General features: G+C 40.2%; 1 protein-coding gene and 1 non-coding gene across 4 annotated transcripts in view; one reads left to right on the top strand and one right to left on the bottom strand.

Moving 5' to 3' along the window:
* The window catches only part of CDON (cell adhesion associated, oncogene regulated), a 110,012-nt gene that overhangs the window by 53,200 nt on the left and 38,374 nt on the right, over positions 1–18,438 (top strand). For all 3 annotated transcript variants that reach the window (XM_004469246.5, XM_012529318.4, XM_023591952.3), the window contains exons 10-15: positions 1,254–1,428; positions 4,086–4,214; positions 6,191–6,394; positions 7,960–8,141; positions 8,629–8,734; positions 14,678–14,800. In XM_004469246.5, coding sequence (XP_004469303.2) covers positions 1,254–1,428; positions 4,086–4,214; positions 6,191–6,394; positions 7,960–8,141; positions 8,629–8,734; positions 14,678–14,800 — 919 coding nt within the window. The remainder of the gene's footprint in view (positions 1–1,253; positions 1,429–4,085; positions 4,215–6,190; positions 6,395–7,959; positions 8,142–8,628; positions 8,735–14,677; positions 14,801–18,438) is intronic.
* On the bottom strand, positions 3,033–3,139 carry LOC111766761 (U6 spliceosomal RNA). Its single transcript, XR_002798727.1, has one exon. It is a non-coding gene; the product is annotated as a U6 spliceosomal RNA (small nuclear RNA).

Raw genomic sequence — 18,438 nt, 5'->3', positions numbered from 1 at the left:
AACCTGAACAGAGGCCTCTGGTATAATCTGACAGTTGTTTGCACTTCAAGTGGTAACTGCATTAGAATTTTAGGTTGTTTGGTCATTGCATTTGGTAAAGCCTTCATCCTCTCCAAGTTGACTTTTCAGATAATGCTTTCCTTTCTTAGGCTTATATTAGAGCAAAACGAGAAATCTCTTAGTTTAAGGAGACTAGTAAATGAAATGGGAGAGGATGCGGTCATGTTTAAAGTAATTGTCTTTATCCACAACTTGTTTGGGTATCCATTATTTAGTAGTAATATTTTTAATGACTGGAAAAATTAACATGGTGCTATTTTAAAGTTTATCCCCTGTTTCTTACCTGATGATTCTAGATGAGGAAAGTAAGAAAGTAAGAAATCTCCATGCGATAATGTCTCTTGGTTCTATTAAGCAAGACACAACTGACTGGTTGTCTTTTTATTTTTTTTTACAACACATATTGAACAGATGTTATGTATCAAGATGTGAAGCAAGCAAGATACTGGAAATAGATAATACTTAATCACAACCATGCAATATATATACACACATATACACAAACATATATGATATTTTAATTTCTCATATGCTTATTATGTATATTCTATATTTCACTAAGACATCACATGTGTATTTTATTCTCCCATTAACCCAGTAAGAAAGGAGATACTATACATGAAGGAAACTTACTCTGCAAGGCATAATAACTTGCCTGAGGTGACAGGGTGGTGGTAAGTAGCAGAGCCAGAAGTCTAGAAATTTATTTTTTTCTCAGACTCTGAGAATTCCTGAGTTCTTGCCACAGGTCTCCTTATATTTATTTTCTCTTTTGGGGTGGGGCAGAATATTTTATTACCAAAGGTTTTTCAAGCAGCTGGAACCTTCCCTAAGAGGTATGTCTGATGTACCCTAATGTTTAGAGCCTTGGAATGAAACACTGGAGCACAAAGCCCACTGTCCCATTACAAAAGATCTTGGCTATTCCATGAGCTCTTGGTCACTCAGACATCCCGGGAAGAAGCTGATGTTCCAACACAAGGTGAATTTTGGTGGAAACTGTGAATGTTTGGACAGTTTCATCATTGTGATCCTTGTATTTCTTAATGGGAAGAAACCTTGCCTCTTCCACTTACAATGCTATATCACATCCCACTGTTCATCTAGAATGAAAGTGTAGTTATTATCAGATGTGGCTGAAAGGCTTCTCTGCCCTTCACCTGTTTCTCTTTGGTTTATTCTCCCCTGAGCAGCTGGATGATGCTGTCGGTGTGGTGGGAAGCTGGCACACGGTCCGGGTCCCAGGAAGTGAAAATGAACTCCACCTAACTGAGCTGGAGCCTTCCAGTCTCTATGAAGTCTTGATGGTGGCCAGGAGTGCAGCTGGTGAAGGGCAGCCTGCCATGCTTACCTTCCGAACCAGCAAAGGTGAGTGGTCTGCCTTGGGAGGAAGGCGTGGACTCTCTTGATTTCAATTCCTTAGTAAGCATCTTGAGTCCCTTTTGGATAGTGAGATTCTTACAGATAAAATCATTAAGTGAGCCAATCGGTATACCTGTTTTGGCGTTGTATTCTTTCATCCCACAGATATTTTTGAGAGCTTATGATATATGTAAGGCATTCGGGTAGGTATATTCTAATGGAGCTTACACTTGACTAAGGAAAGCAAGACATATACCTAACTACACCTACGAGTGCGAAATTTAATTTAGTTCAGTTAATATTTAATGATTGCCTTCTACGTGCTGGGTAATTAACAGAACAAACAAAATTCATTGCCTTCATGAGTGTACATCCTCACTGGCAGAGACTTTATGCCTAATTTCTAAGTATATTAGCCGGTGATAAGTGTTAAGAGAAATAAATTAGGGAACTGTATGGAGTAGGAGTTGTTACTATTTTAAGCAGGTGGTCAAGAAACTCTCCGATAAGCAGTTGATGTCAGAGCAGAGATTTAAAGGAGGCGAAGGAGAAAGCCATGTGGACCTCCAGGGAAAAAGCAGTCCCACAGAGAAAAGCAGCTGTGAAGGCTGGAGCGTGGGTGCGTGGTGGGCCCTCGGCACCCCACGGAGCTCCTGCGACCACACACAGCGAGGGGAGGGGCTTGCAGGCAGGTGGATGGCAGAGTGGCTGAACCCCACCCGGTCTGGCGGACCATTGCAAAAGACTTTGGATCTTGCTCCGAGTGAACTGGGAGGCACTGGAGGCTTTTGAGTAGAGGAGTGACCCAATTTGCTGTATATTTCAACAGGATGATTCTGGCTGTGAGGTGGGGATAGGCTCTAGAGGGCAAAGAGACCAGAATGTGATTTGTGCTAAAAAAGATTTATAAAGAAATCACTGGAGGAGCACGAAGGAAGGACATTCTTTCTGTGGGGTAGTGAGGGTAGGCGAGATTGGAAAGATGCCACTATGGCTTGGCTCTACAGAGCACAAAAGACTTCAAGTGGGTGGAGATAGGAATTGAATAGCAGAGGATTTTAGGATTCATCATATGGAAGTATAATGATTGGAAAGAAGTAATCCATTGACTTTTCTTTCTTTTTTTTTTTTCATTTTTCTTCCCATTGGCTTTTTTTTTTCTTTTTTTTTTCATTTCTTTATTTTTTTTATTTTTTCCCAAATTCTACTCAATTTATTCATTTTTAAAAAAATATTACATTCAAAAAATATGAGGTCCCCATTCACCCCCACCGTCCCCACCCCACCACTCCCCCCACAGTAACACTCTCCCCCATCATCATGACACATCCATTGCATCTGGTGAGTACATCTCTGGGCATCGCTGCACCCCATGGCCTGTGGTCCACACCATAGCCCACACTCTCCCACGTTCCATCCAGTGGGCCATGGGAGGACATACAATGTCCGGCAATTGTCCCTGCAGCACCACCCAGGACAACTCCAAGTCCCGAAAATGCCTCCACATCTCATCTCTTCCTCCCATTCCCCGTACCCAGCAGCCACCATGGGCACTTTTTCCACACCAGTTCCACATTTTCTCGATTATTAACCGCAATAGTTCATGAATAAAAAATATGGAACGCTTCACGAATTTGTGTGTTATCCTTGTGCAGGGGCCATGCTAATCTTCTCTGTATCGTTCCAATTTTAGTATATGTGCTGCCGAAGCGAGCACCCCATTGGCTTTTGAGAAAGATCCTTTCATCTAATTACTGAGACTGGCCAGAAAAATAGTGGGCATTTGTTATCTAAACATATCTTGAATTAATTTCCCCAATTAGTCCTTAGTCATTTGTGGAATCTGACCTATAAAAACTGAAGAAACTTAGAGGAAGCTCTTTAATAAAGAATTTTATGTTTTAAAATTAAGAAATATATGCAGAATTACACACTAAATCAGAACCATACAGGATGACACACCAGTTTGTAAAGTGTTCCATATTTTTCTTAAATTGTAGTTTCTTTTTAGTAAGGGATGGTGGTGATGGTAGTGCAACATTTTGTATGTAATTAACACCATTGAATCATATATTTGATTATATAAAGGATAAATTTTAGGTTATGTATATATTACTAAAATAAAAATTTAAAAACTGAAAAAACAAGGACTATACTACACAAATAGTGACCCCTAAAGTAAGCTGTGGACTATAGTTAATAGTACAATTATAAAAATATGCTTTCATCAGTTATAACAAAGGTACCACACTAATGCAAATTGTTAATAATAGGGCAGTCTATGGGAACTCTGCATTTTAAGCATGATTTTTTGTAAACCTGCAACTTCTTTTAAAAAAGATGTATATACAGTAAAAAGGTAAACAGATTAATCATTTGAAAAATCTTCACTCCAGTCTCTTGGCTTTTTCACCTGGGTTATTTTTCCATGTATAAACTAAAGCTAGTATGAGGATGAAAGACATAGCTTAGCTTGTCTTTCCCTTAAAGGTACTAGAAAAAGACAGTCAGTTCCCCCGATTAGCTAAATATTTACAGTATAGGTCTTAAGTTTAGATACTGCAGCAGTGTATTTATTTTTATTAACCATTGGGAGTTGCACAGTACTCTTTTCTTTATGGTATATAAGCATGTATTACAGATATGGTTTTTTAACGTTTTAGAGAAAACAGCATCATCCAAAAACACCCAGTCATCCTCTCCCCCCGTCGGCGTGCCTAAGCTTCCTGTTGTTTCAGAGGCTGCAAACAACTTTGGAGTGGTACTTCCAGATTCCTCTAGGCACAGTGGAGGTAAAGAAAAGAATCTCTGTCTTCTTCATTGTGTTCATCTACAGATGTTACTGCCGGGCTTCAGATTATTGGGAGGCAGAGGTGGGATGGGGTGTTTGCTGTTCAGATGTCCTGTCCTGGAGCTCTTATGGGTCCTTTCTCAGCCATTTTTTAATCTCTGATATTCAAATCTTGGTAACCCAGAGTCATGACTGAGTTTAATTTAATAAATACAGATTCAAAAGCTTTCTGGTACTAAGTTTTTGTAACTCAAGAAAAGAGTTTCTCTGTCTCCTTTCTGTTCTTTTCAAAGTGTTTTCCAAAAACCCTGTGAGACGGTAGTACATCTAATTTTACCAATTAGGAAACAGTCTCAGAGAGGTTAGGAAATTTGCATAAGATCATCCTGAAAGTGGTAGTACTGCTGTTGAAATCCGGAGTTTCTAACATGCACGCAGTACACTGTTCTTGTGAATTGTCACATGCTATTTCTTTTACTTTTAGATACTGAAGATAGTATTCTCGATAGAGGTATTTTCCCTGATAACTTTCTTATTTTATCTGTGGTGTTCCTTGATGATTTTAACTTCACACAGATCAACATAAGACATTGTCTGGTTCTCTAGAATTTAAAAAAATCAGATTTACTAATAGTTTTATTCATTCTGTTTCCATTGCTTTCTAACTTGAAAGGAATACAGTAAGTATTACTCAAAGTTGCCTGCTTTGAATATTTTCCTGTTTTTATCCTCTCAGCACTCTTTCAGATGCCACAATTTTCTCCAAACAAGTTCCTATTCAACATTGTTTCCTTCCTTATCATGCCTTCCTGTTGTGCTTTGAAGAGGGGTGGAGGCAGATGGGTGTTGCTTGAGGAGCGTGCCTTGGGCTTAGATACCTAGACAGGGCTCACTTAGGGACCTCAACCAAAGTGATGTAACCACAGCCAGAGCTGGTCCTCGGTGTTCTAGAACCTTCTAGAATATTGTCTGCATGCCAAAAGATGGCTAGTCCATCAAGAACCAGCTCACCTTGGCAAAATTCACCAGTGACTCCTGTAAACCAGAATGGCAGCGTACTAATCTGCTCCATAACTGTCGTGTAGGCCAGACTGTTTCCATCAGCATTCTTCCTTTGTCAGAGCTAAGAGGGGGCCTCTTAGAACCACAAGATTGCTCAGCAAGAGACTCCTCTGTGTTCCTGGGTTAATGAACTTAAGCCTGATGTTTCCACCTGCTGCAGGCTCGAGATGGTCAAATTTGTGGGTTAGAGCGTCCCCTGTCTTTGGCAGTGCTAACTGAAAACTGCTATTGATAAATACCAGTTTTCAGACCCTTTTTGTCTGCATGTTCCAGTGGATCATCTCTTTTCTGATAACCTCTTTCTTTAATGACCTACCCTGTTTTCATTCTGAGCAGGATTCTCTCTTCTCGTTATTATTGGTATTGATTTCATTAAAGTTTTATCTCTATTTACCACCTCCACCTCTGTATATTGGAATAGCACTCGTGTAGCTTTGAAGTGCATTAAGACAGCATGTAATAGTTACTATAAAAATAATAATCTATAGATTGATTTGCTGAGTTTATTTTATTTTGCTTGAAAGAAAAACATTTAAATGAGATAAAAAACAATTGTGAAAACTTATTATAAATCATAACCACAATCACACTTGAAGTTCCCAGTAATAATTGCTTTGATGCTGTTTCAGCCACGAATCCGGAATAGCATGGGCACCATTGTAAAACACTATTTTTTCAGTTTTTCAGAGCTTATCATCAAGTTTATAGATTATTTTGCTTTTCCTTCCTGTGTTTGCTCATCTCGTCTCTCATTAGCTCTCTGAGGCTAGGAAGATACTCTTATTCTTAGCTCTGGCAAACGGTTGGTTAAGAACTTTCACTAAAATGAGGCTTGGGATTGACATCTTCTAGGTTGTCTAGGTTATTCTTGTCTCTCGTGCCATGCTCGACTGAAGTGAATATTTCTGTTTTTAGTTCCGGAGGCTCCAGATCGGCCGACCGTCTCCACCGCTTCAGAGACGTCCGTCTACGTCACGTGGATCCCGCGGGCAAATGGGGGCTCCCCCATCACTGCCTTCAAGGTCGAATATAAGCGGATGAGGAATAGTGAGTGGCTGGTGGCAGCGGAAGATATCCCTCCCTCCAAACTCTCCGTGGAAGTTCGTAGTTTAGAACCAGGTAGTTTTCTTCAAACGTTTCTTTTTTTAAAACCATCAGCGTTGACTTTAGATGCATATTTTTAATAATCTTATTTTTTTTTCTAATCTTAAAGTAGTGCATACTTAGTATATAAAATCTTAGAAAACTTATTTGTTTAAAACTTTGGAAATAAAATATAAAAGAGAAAATGTCACCTGAAATCCACCCACTGATTACATTTTGCGAGATTTCTTCCTAGCCTTTTTAAACTTTTTTTTTTTTTTAAATACACACCTGGATCACCCCATAAACATTGTGCGAATCCTCCGTTCCCCATTTTCTGTCCTGAGCATTTTCTAGTATCATTAAAGCTTCTTAAAAAACTCTGTTTTTAATAGCTGTATAATCTATCTTAAGCCTGTGCTGTAACGTACATAACCCACTCCCCACGGCTAGTTCTTAGGTGGTTTCCTTAGGTGGTTTCCTTAGGTGATTTGAGATGAGTGACTATTTTAAGAGGGATATTAAAAATTGCCAAATTAGTCAAATGGTTATTTGACTAAAATTGTTGGGTCTGCTGATGACTCTCCACATGGGTTTACTCAGCACTCAGTCTTGCAGAAAAGAGACACCACTTAACCCCTCTTTGTTCACTCAGTTTTGTTTCATCAGAGAAAAATGCACTCTTCCCCCATACCTTGATATTTTATGAAAGAAATTAAACCTAAAAAGACTAAAGCAGTAATCACAAATATACCTCCTTTACTCTTACTTGTTTAGATTTTGTGGCCACTTGTGTTTAGGGAGTTTGGAATGTATTTTGGCTAGTGTTTGTCTAAACAAGTAACTTGAACATAGGAACATAAAGATGTAGTTGTGGGAAGGTAGCAGTTTTAAATGTGGATGAAGCTAAGTAACATTCTACAGACTGAAAACATGGTCTTGGTAAGCCCAAAAGGATTACTTTCAGCTATTAGGAAACTTGCTTTGGGGTTCTAATTTATTCTTTAGATTCAGATTTGCAGAAACCCACAATCCTAAGAGGTTTTTTGTTTTTTTTTTTCAATTCTTGATATCACATCCAAATAAATTCCTTCTGTTGCACTTCAAAGCTGCTCCCTCTTACCCTGTTACCAGTGGAATCAGAATGACATCTGCTGTTACCCACTCAGTTCATAGATATATTCACTGTGTTAAACTTGGCTTCAGTTTCTTTTACTGCAAAAAGAACCCAGTTTGGGGGACAGATGCTTCAACTACTACTGTATTTTGATGGTGGTGACTTCAAAGCTAGATGATAAAGAGAGTTTAGACAGCTGTCACTCTTCTTGATTCCTGCTCTGCCCCCTCCGTGTCAGACCTCATTAATGTTTCATAGTGTTCTTTCCCAGTGGGTCTGAGAAGGTCTTGGAAACTTGAACACACAGTGCATTCAGTAGATTGATGTTGGCAAGTGGGTGGAAATCCATTTGCCATACATGCTTTACTTTTCATTATTGTAGATAGATTCTTAGCACAGTTGTCATATTTTGAATAGTCTTCCTTCAGCTGTCTTATTATAGTTTTTTTTTTTTTTTTAATTGTTGTTTATTTTTGCTCCCAAGGTTCAACATACAAATTTAGGGTCATTGCTATCAACCATTATGGGGAGAGTTTCCGGAGTGCGGCGTCCCGCCCCTATCAGGTGGCCGGCTTCCCCAATCGTTTTTCCAATCGTCCAGTAACCGGACCTCACATTGCGTACACAGAAGCTGTCAGTGATACTCAGATCATGCTAAAGTGGACAGTGAGTACAACATTTCTCATTGGGGTCTTTTCTGTATTGGTGGTGCTAACAGTCGATTTAATGTCTTAATCACATGTTACTGTGAACAACAAGTTTTTCAATTTTTAATTGAGGTGCATGGATATTGCTCTAAAAGCACATATTTTAAATGGGGCGAGGGTGGAAAGAAAATTGTTGTCTCCTCGGCTCTCGTCCAAGTGCTGTTTGCCTTAATTGCCATGTCATGATTTATTCACTTTGATCCAAATGTACTTTTATGCCTTGGGACCTAGTGGGGTGTATTGCTTTATTTTTTCTTTAGCCATGCAGTATGCTAGATGTTAATACCTTTGAATATCTTTGAAAACTTTTGAAATAAAAATGGCCTTCAGAAATGTTCTCGGAATGAAGCTAGGAAGAACATTACATTACCACAAAGGTAAATAAACCTGGATGTGAAAGTTCTATTTACTCTTGTCTTTGACAAGCCTTTGCTTTTATTTTTTAGTACATTCCATCAAGTAACAATAACACTCCCATTCAAGGATTTTATATCTATTACCGGCCAACAGATAGTGACAATGACAGTGATTACAAGAGGGACGTTGTAGAAGGTAAGCCCCATTGTCAAGCTGAAATCCCAAAAAAGGAGCTTCGCAGGGAAAGGGTTTATCTTAGTTTGCCACAGGGCTGTCGGTTGAAAGTACCAGAAATGTGTTGGCTTTTATCATGGGGACTTTATTTAGGGTAAAAGCTTACAGTTCTGGGGCTGTGAAATGTCCCTATCAGAGCATCATCAAAGATGCTCTCTCACTAAGGTCAGCTGCTGGGGACCCTGGTGTGCTGTCACGAGGTGAAGATGGCGGCTGATCTCCACCCAGGTCCCTGCCTCCACCTCCAGAACTGTCATCTCCCTGAGCTTGGCTGTGGGCACCCCGGCGTGGGGCCTGTCTCTCTGGGCCTCCTCTCTCAGTCTCCACTACTCTGCTGTCCTCCTGAGCTTGGCTGTGGGCACCCCGGCGTGGGGCCTGTCTCTCTCTGGCCTCCTTTCTCAGTCTCCGCTACTCTGCTGTCCTCCTGAGCTTGGCTGTGGGCACCCCGGCGTGGGGCCTGTCTCTCTCTGGCCTCCTCTCTCAGTCTCCGCTACTCTGCTGTCCTCCTGAGCTCGGCTGTGGGCACCCCGGCGTGGGGCCTGTCTCTCTGGGCCTCCTCTCTCAGTCTCCACTACTCTGCTACTCTGCTGTCCTCCTGAGCTTGGCTGTGGGCACCCCGGCGTGGGGCCTGTCTCTCTCTGGGCCTCCTCTCTCAGTCTCCACTACTCTGCTGTCCTCCTGAGCTCGGCTGTGGGCACCCCGGCGTGGGGCCTGTCTCTCTCTGGGCCTCCTCTCTCAGTCTCCACTACTCTGCTGTCCTCCTGAGCTCGGCTGTGGGCTCTCAGGCACACGGCTTGTCTCTTCAGCCTCGAGCTGCTCCGTGGGCCCAGCATCTCACGGGCTTCGTGCTTAAGCTTTGGCTGCTAGTGATCCTCGAGGGGGTCAAAACCGGGGGCGTCCTGTTCCTGTGTGTCTCTCTTTGTCTCCCACTTATATAAAGCGCCAGTAAGAGGGAGCAGACACCCTGAGGCACTCCTCACTGATGGAGCCCAGTGAAAAGGGCCAGGAATGAGTTAGTTCAGAACACAGGTTTTTCCTTGGGAGTTACCACATTCAAACTGTCATAATATTAATAAATACTCTGAGAAACATCATCCCAAGATAAGATAGAATAAAAACTGAAATGAGAAAGTGAAATGGCAGATGTACTTTTGTTGTTCAGTTAATTTCAAAGACAAAAAATTTTCCAATCTAATCATATGTATATACTACCCTATATTTTGATTGCAGAGACAGTTGCAAAAGTATGAGGCAGGTATGATTTTTCAATAGTTCCTCAGGAAAAAAAAAGTTTTTCTTTCTTGTTTAAATGAGTAGTGACACCTGAGTATAAAAACTAACTGCACCCTACAGTTATATATTTTTAAAAAGTCTCAGTTGAAGTTCCGTTGAAATCTATACTAGAAAGATCTCATCTTAAGCTTGTTACCCACTTTTAGAGAGTTGCTGAGAAATTGGAATGTGTGTAGAGAAAAACCAGCCAAGATAGTGAAGGGTGTTGAAACTTGGCTTTCTCCTGCACTTAAGATGCATTCCAGCATCGTGCACGTGGTCCCCTGGCCCCGTGGTCTGGCTGGCCCCTGCTGGCACCTTCAGCAGTGTCTCCTGACCCTCTCTCTTTCCCGCTCTGTTCCAGCCACATTGGCCTCCTTTCACTTTCCTTGCGTGCACCAAGGTCTAGCCTCAGGACCTTTGCACATGGCTGCCTAGTGTGCTTCTCTCTCAGCTCTTTATTCAGCGCACTCCTGCTCTTCTCGGTGGTGTGCTTAAATGTCACTTGCACAGGTAGATCCTCCCTGACAGCCCCCTCCCATTTACATCAGACACCCATTTTATAATCTCTAATTGTACCCCTGATGTTTCTTTCATCATAGTTTTAAAAAGATATTTGTGTGTGCTTATATCCATATTTATAGATGTAAATAGAGATATAAAATTATTTGTTTAAAGTTTGTCTCTGTTAACCTCCTTGTGGGCAAGGGACTCTGATTTTCCCATGACTCCGTCCCCAGCCCCTACAGTGGTGAGGTGGTGAGCGTTTACTGAATGAGTGAATGGACGGATGGATGAATGGAGTCCAAAAAGAACAATGGAATGGCTAGGGATGTTTAGAATGGGAAAGGAAGACTGAGGGAAGCCACTTGACAGCCTTCTTCTGATATTTAAGGACCATAATGTGGAAGAACTAAGTCATTTGGGGGAGGGGAGGGAGTTACAAAGAAACAGGGCAAGGAAGAACTTTCTATGATAGCTGCCTACTGCAATAGGTTCCCTCACAAAGAAATTAATTCCCTAATTTTGGAATTATTTAAGTAGAGGCTGGATGCCTATTTCTCAGTAGTCTTGAAGGGATTCTTGCTTAATATTGGAAGGATTTATTTGCACAGTCTTTTTATACTTCAAGATTCTAAGTCATTGAAACATTAAATGTCCTAATGGATCTCGCCAGAATGATTCTAGTCCAAAATTATTATAATTTGACTTATACCACATATCCCTTTTGTTATTAATAAGTCTTATAAAAATTACCTTAAATATGCTATCATCGTATTTCTTTAAATATTACAGCATTCCTTTTAATGTCTTTTTCCCAGTGAAATTACTTTTGCCTAATGTAATAAAAAATCTAGTGATCTGAGTTTTAATACCTGACATAGGAATAAATATTTGTTGAGTGAAGGAATGATTTTTTCCTCTTTTCTCAACTTGGAAAATTTGGAAGGAAATTGGTCCCTAAAATCTGGTTTAAACCTAAAGAATTGAGGAAATGTGGAAGGATAATTGTGGCAAAACTAATCCATACTTTTATGAGTCAAGATAGTAGTTACTCTTGGGGGAGACTAGAGCCTGGACGGGGCATGAAGCGGGCTTTTGGGGTGCTGTTTCTTGACATAGGTATTAGGTGTAGTGATATCCAGTTAAAATTTATTCAGCTGTACAGTTAGATGTGTACACTTTTCTATATGTGTATTAAAACTCAAAAGGCTATAAAAAAGAAATGGAAAGTTAATTTTTAGTGCCTGTTCTGCTAGCTAAGTCTTCATTTTAGTTTACCAGAGTTAGGGGAGTAGGGGCATCAGATTTTCTTTTTTTTTTTATTTTTATTTTATTTCGAAACGTGTTCTAAACCAGTTTTAAATAAGCCAAATGTAAGTAAATTGCAATGTCTGTCTCTCTCTTTTTCTCTCTCATCCTCACCCTTCCTAATTCTACCCTATAGAAATACCCATGGGTAAATAGCTTAAAAACTTTATTCTCCTCCAGTGAAATCTTTGAACTTGTACCAACTTCTGTGATGTGAATATTGAGCATGGAATTGGGAAATTATTTTAAAGAAGGTTTTGTATCTAGCAGTGTTGTCTGCAAATGGGAGTTTTGCCTTATGGCTCATGGAGAGCTTGTTTACAAATGTAGTATACTGAGCATTTAGATGTTTAAATGGGCTTCACTGTGCTGTGTAATTTGCTTATTCCTTTTTTTCAAGTTTATGCATTTGAAATTTTTTTGTGTATGGCAGCTGGAAACTATTGGTCTGTTCCTTCAAACTCAGAAACAAAAGTATTCATCCCTTGTATGGGAAATTTTCTTTAAAGTGAAGCTTTAGATTGCATATGGGTATTGACCCAAAATTTTTTAGCTTTTGAACAAAATTTGAAACTCAGTTGAATTCTGAAAGAAAACAGTAAGAGAAGAGCAATGATATTATTTAATTAAGTCCCACGTTTTTATGATATAAATATTTCCAGTGTATTAATGCTTAGTTCTGAATAAATCAAACTACCAGTCTTCCTGATCTTAAATCTGTGCTTTGCTTTATCTCTGGTAAATCCTTCCCTTTTCTAAAATATCCTTTGGGGAAAAATTGCCAAAGGATATGCTGGCCTGTTGGTTTTAAACTGATAATGTACTTTGATGTCTTATTCATCAATATAGTAAAAAAAAAAAAAAAAAATCCGTATTTCTGCTAATATTTCCAGTAAATTTTAGCCTTTGGAAGAACTCCTGTAATAATTGAATGTTGATCTAATGAGATATGTATTCTTTGGACTATTTTCTCTTATTGGCAACATTTCAGAAACCCAGTTTGGTAAGTACAGAGCCTAATGAGAGAAGACCTAAGGATGAAGAAAATCAAGGAGTCCTGTGGAAAAATTGGGGGTTTTAGAAATAAGGCTATTAGAGTTTCAGCCAGCATTTTTTTTCTTCTTCTTTATTTTCTTTTAAATGTTACATGAGAAAAATATGAGGTCCCCATCCCCCTCACCCCACTCCTCCCACGTCAACAACCTCTTCCATCATTGTGGCACATTCACTGCACCTGGTGAATACATTTTGGAGCGCTGTTGCACCACATGGACAGTGGTCTACATTGTAGTCTACACTCTCCGCCAGTCCACCCAGTGGGCCGTGGCGGGACACACAGTGTCCAGCATCTGTCCCTGCAGCACCACCCAGGACAACTCCAAATCCTGAATATGCCCCCACATCACATCTCTTCATCCCTCTCCCTGCCATCAGCAACTCTCATGGCCACTTTCTCTATATCAATGCTACAATTTCTCCCATTACTAATCACAGTAGTTCCCCAGCAGAACACCAGTAAGTCCACTCTCATCCATACTCTATTCCTCCATCTTGTGGACCCTAGGATGGTTATGTCCAATCCCCCTCCTAAGAAGGGGCTTAGATTCCACATGGATGATGGATGCAATTCTCCTGCTTGTAGTTGTAGGCACTCTTGGCTCCCTTCAACCAGTATTTGAGTCAAGATTCTTTTTGGGTCCTCTTCATATTTACAAATGGGGCATAGAATTCTTCCCTTCTTGAGCCTTTCCAAGACCTTGATCCTAAAAAAAAGCAGATTTTCTTCCTTATAAAATCTGGGTCTCTGTGAGTGAGGGGTTTTGTTTTGGTGACCTGGAAAGAGGAGTCATGCTTCCAGACTGAAGTATTTTATTCCACGTTGAATCAGAAGAGAACCTGGTGTTACAGGTCCTGTCAGCCAAGTAGATTTGACTTGGGTGTACGTGGTTTTGTTTACTTTTTTCTCTCCCTTTAATTAATTCTTAAATCAGTTGGTGGCATATTTGAGTTCTTAAGAAGCAGTAGAAAAAATTTGAAGAGATACTTTCTAAGAGGGATTAAAAATGTTTGAAGAGTTAATTAAATCTGGCAAGAGTCCCTCTGTATTAAAGTTTGTCACAGGTCCATAGAATTAAAAATGCAGAGGGATTTATATGGAAGTGTTCATATAAATCCTCAGTTTGGGAGTGTTTCTAAATGAATGTTGGCTGTGTACCATGTATGATGAAAAAGAATTACTCTGTTAGAGATACTTGTGTCATTTGGAGACCCTGACTCAAAAGAAGAAATAGAGCAACAGCTGAGAGTTTCCTAGAGTAGATTTTGCTTTTTGATTATTCTCAGTATCTTCAAAGGAGTTTATTCAGGCATTTGTTTATTGTCAGTTCGTGTTGTGTCCGTGACAATGGAATTGAGGGTCTGGGTAAGGCCTTTCTTGTAAATGGCCACTTATTTGACTTGATGGGCTAAAATAGGGATGAAAGATTCACAACTAGTGTTTTTTTTTTTTTTGGTGAAATAGAGTTTATACTCAACCAACAAACATACAGCTTTAATTTGGTTTGTCTTTTCTCTTTACCATTTTTTCCATGGTAAAAATTTAATTCAATTTATCTCTTCGTTGCCACTTTTTTCATGCCATGTAATGGAAATGCTGTTTATCTGTGGGGCATTGCTAAAAAATATATTTTACATGAAGACTGCATTATAAGGTGATGGATGTGGCTCTAACCTCATTTAGAAAATCCCACGTGGTGATAGTGGCATTGTCATTTAGGCTGACTTTTGTTTCTCCTTAACTTTCGTTTCTCCTTTTTCCAGGTTCAAAGCAGTGGCACATGATTGGCCACTTGCAGCCAGAAACCTCCTATGATATTAAAATGCAGTGCTTCAACGAAGGGGGAGAGAGCGAGTTCAGTAATGTGATGATCTGTGAAACCAAAGGTAGGAGAGGGGTGAAAACGTATGCTTTCCCCCTAGACAATGCTAGAATCCCAAACTCTAGATTATTCCTTCCTGCTGTTGATATTCTGACTAAAGACATTTATACTTCAGACCGTATTTAGACTGTCATAAGAGGAAGTATAATATGTTGGCTGGTGCACTTGTATAAAAATTAGTTTATAGAAACATCAACCCTATTTGTTAATTTCTGGGTGACTCTAAGTCACTTCCCTTCTTTTTTTCTCTGTGTAGAGAATAGGTATATTTGCTGACTACTTTATGAGAATATTAAAAAATACAAGGGTGTTAAAGAAAGTTCTGTATGTGTTTAAAGTGTTTTTTGTTTGTTTAATGAAAGATATGTCTAATACTGTATGTTTTCTTGGCTGCTCAAATAAATACTATGCAGTGGGCTGGCTTAAACAATGGGGATTTATTGGCTCACAGTTTTTAGGCTAGAAGTCCAAAATCAAGGCATCAACAAAGTGATGCTTCTCCCAGAAGACTGGCGTCTGGGGCAGGAGGCCAGCCACCCTTGCTCCTTGGCTTTTCTGTCACATGTCAGCGGAAATGGCGGCCTCTCCCTTCTCTTCCAGGTTCCGTTGACTTTCAGCTGCTGGCTGCTCCCTCTGTGACTTTCTCTCTCTCCATCTGAATTTCGTACTGCTTCTGAAGGACTCCAGTCAGAGGAGTAAGACCATCCTGCTTGAGGTGGCAACACCTTTACCGAAGTAACTTGTTCAAAAGGTCCTACTTACAATGGGTTCACACCCATAGGAATAGACTGAGTTGAAGAACATGTTTTTCTTGGGTACACAGCTCCAAATCTCCACAAATGCTGTCTATTTAAACATTAATCTATGATTTCCATAATGTTACTGTGACAGTTTGAAGTTCTTTTATGAATCTGGAAAAGAAAAAGATTATGTTCTTGAATTAATCTGTTCCTGTGGGTATGGGGCCCTTTTGATTGGACTACAGCAGTGAGGCATGACTCAGGTTGAGTCTCTGCCCTCTTGCTGGGTCTTATATAAACACACACACACACACATACACACAGACAAAGAGAAAGGAAGCTTCCTTTTTTGATCTTGCCTTTTGAGAGAGGGCTTGAGGCTCGCTATCAGCCAAGCTTAAGCACGAACCCCACAAGAGGCTGCACCCAAGGAGCACCTCAAGGCTGAAGAGATGCCCACAACTGAGCTGGGAGACAGTAGATTCTGGAGGTGAGGGCGGGGACCTTGGCCGAGATCGGCCGCCATCTTTTCCATGTGACAGGACACCAGGATCAGCAGTAAGTGACTTTGTACGACAGCATCTCTGATGGTGCTTTGACGTGGACATTTCATGGCCTTGGAACTGTAAGCTTTTACGCTAATACATTTCCCATTATAAAAGCCAACCCATTTCTGGTGCTTTCCATCCATAACCCTTTAAAACAGAAGATGTCACACGTAGATAATAGAAGCAGCTAATGTAGATATTTGCAAAGTCCTGGTGTCCACAGTGTCAGGTCATTATCACAGCAACCTTGGGCGATAAGCCGTCAACTGCAAGTAGCAGAAAAATCCCCACTCACTTGGCTTCAGGGCAAAGAAATGAATTTTTCCCTAAACAGGAAGCCCAGAAGGAGGTAAACAACCCTAAGGTTGTTCAACTCAGTATTCAGTGGCATCACCGAGGACCCAGCATTATCCATCTGTCCCCCCGCCACCTTCTGATTACCAGCTGGGCCCAAGACTCCCATCACTCTTAGCCTCAGGTCTGGGCTTCCTTCTGGAGGTAGCTGTGTCTGGCCAAAAACGGGAGACTGTTTCCTCCTTGTGTCTCCCTCTCTCTCGTTTTCAAATAGGCTTCCTTTTTAAGAGCAATTTTAGGTTTATAGAAAAATTACACAGAAAGTACCGAGAGTTCTCTTGTACCCTATTACTATTACTAACATCTTTCTCTAGTGTGGTACATTTGTTATAATTGATGACCCAATATTGCTAGTAATAATAATATTACTATTAACTGAAGTCCATAATTTGCATTGTGCATAGGCTATCCCCAAACCGTTCACAGGAATGGAATGCTTAATCAGGGTTTACGCCATCGATTTATGGGTTCGGGTGCAAACCTAAACAAAATTGGGGCCCTGCTGGTCTGGAGGAAGAAAGGAAGGACAGAATGGGCAGCTAGTGTCTGCTGCAGGTGATTTTACTGTATTTAAAAATGAAGTTCAGAAAAATTAAATTACAAAGCCACGATTTAATTCCATTGTTTCTTTTCTACATATGTCTTTATACTGCAAAACCTACCTATTAAATTCACATTAAAAATATATATACACACAATATATACACAGAGACACACACGCAAACCATGAAACTTACCTTGAATTTCATTTGGTTAGCACGTATTTTGAGAGCCTTTTTTGCCAGACACTGTGATGTATTCATGAGTATTTCGTACTTGCCTCTAGAATGCAGTGATGATCATCTCTGAGTAGAATTAAACAGAAATGAAAGAGATCATCTCTGTCCCTGAGACATCTAAGACTGTAGCCAGGCAAAACATACAACAACCCAAACAAGATTGGCAGCAGTGTTGTGTCTGTGTTTTTAGTAGTCTGTGAGGCTGTATTTATAATCGTGTGCCTCATTATCTGCCTCTCTCGGGGAATAAAAGACAAACTTTCAGGTCAGTGAAAGACAAGAAAAACTTCTTAAAAATGTTAACCGTTAATTTTGGACAACTTTCTGAAACATGTTACACAATCCCTAGCCTTTTCAAATAGAAGATATGACCCATAGGCTGACCTTTCAAAAGGTTGGCGTGACCAGTGGTTGCGTTATGAATTCGCTGCGTCTTTCAGGAACGACACCTGGTAAGAAGTATTGAAGACCAGCCGTTTCCTCTACCCTTACAGTGCGTAGACTGCCAGGACTGTTTCTTTAGTTCTTGAGTTTCTCTTCAGGTTCTTCCTCTCTTCTTTCTCTTTCCAGACTCTTGGCTGTCTCTTCTTATTGAGGCGAATCGGTCTGCCTCGCTCACCCTTCACCTCAAGCCATCTAGCCTCCTTTGTTAACTTTACCAAGGGGTCAGAAACCAGATAATCAAGCTTGGTGGGGTGGTGAATAAATTAAGAATAAATGAAGAGTGAAAATACCCAAAGGAATTCTCTTATGAGTAATTGTAATCTTTAGTGTGTGGTCTGTCACATCCATTTGGCCTCAGAAAACTTTTTTTCTTTCAACTTGGTAGGAACCTTCCCGTCCTATGAGCCATCCTTCCACCAGAAGCAGAAATCTTTAGAGTCTGTGTGCTGAATGTTTGTCCACCTCCCAATGTTATAGAGGTCATTGCTTTGAAAGGCTGCCTCTTCTTTCCTCATTCTCAGCTCTTCTCTGCAGTGGAAGTTGCTGGAAAGTTGAACCCAAATTTAATGTTGCTCGTTGAAGTATATTTTTTAAAAGACCACTTTGCTCATTGAGAGCCATACCAGGAAATATGGTATAATGAATAATAGCAAAACTGATTGAGCATGTCCCCATGATTTACATTGATGAACTCATTTAATCTTCATTATAGCTTTATGCTAGAGCTATTATTAGCAGCTCCATTTTCCATAAACAGAAACTGTGGTTCATGGAGCT

The sequence above is a fragment of the Dasypus novemcinctus genome, chromosome 27 (genome assembly GCF_030445035.2).
Source record: "Dasypus novemcinctus isolate mDasNov1 chromosome 27, mDasNov1.1.hap2, whole genome shotgun sequence".
Taxonomy (NCBI): Eukaryota; Metazoa; Chordata; class Mammalia; order Cingulata; family Dasypodidae; genus Dasypus; species Dasypus novemcinctus.
Note: the sequence above shows the minus strand (reverse complement) of the source record. Positions and strands in the feature narration are given on the sequence as shown.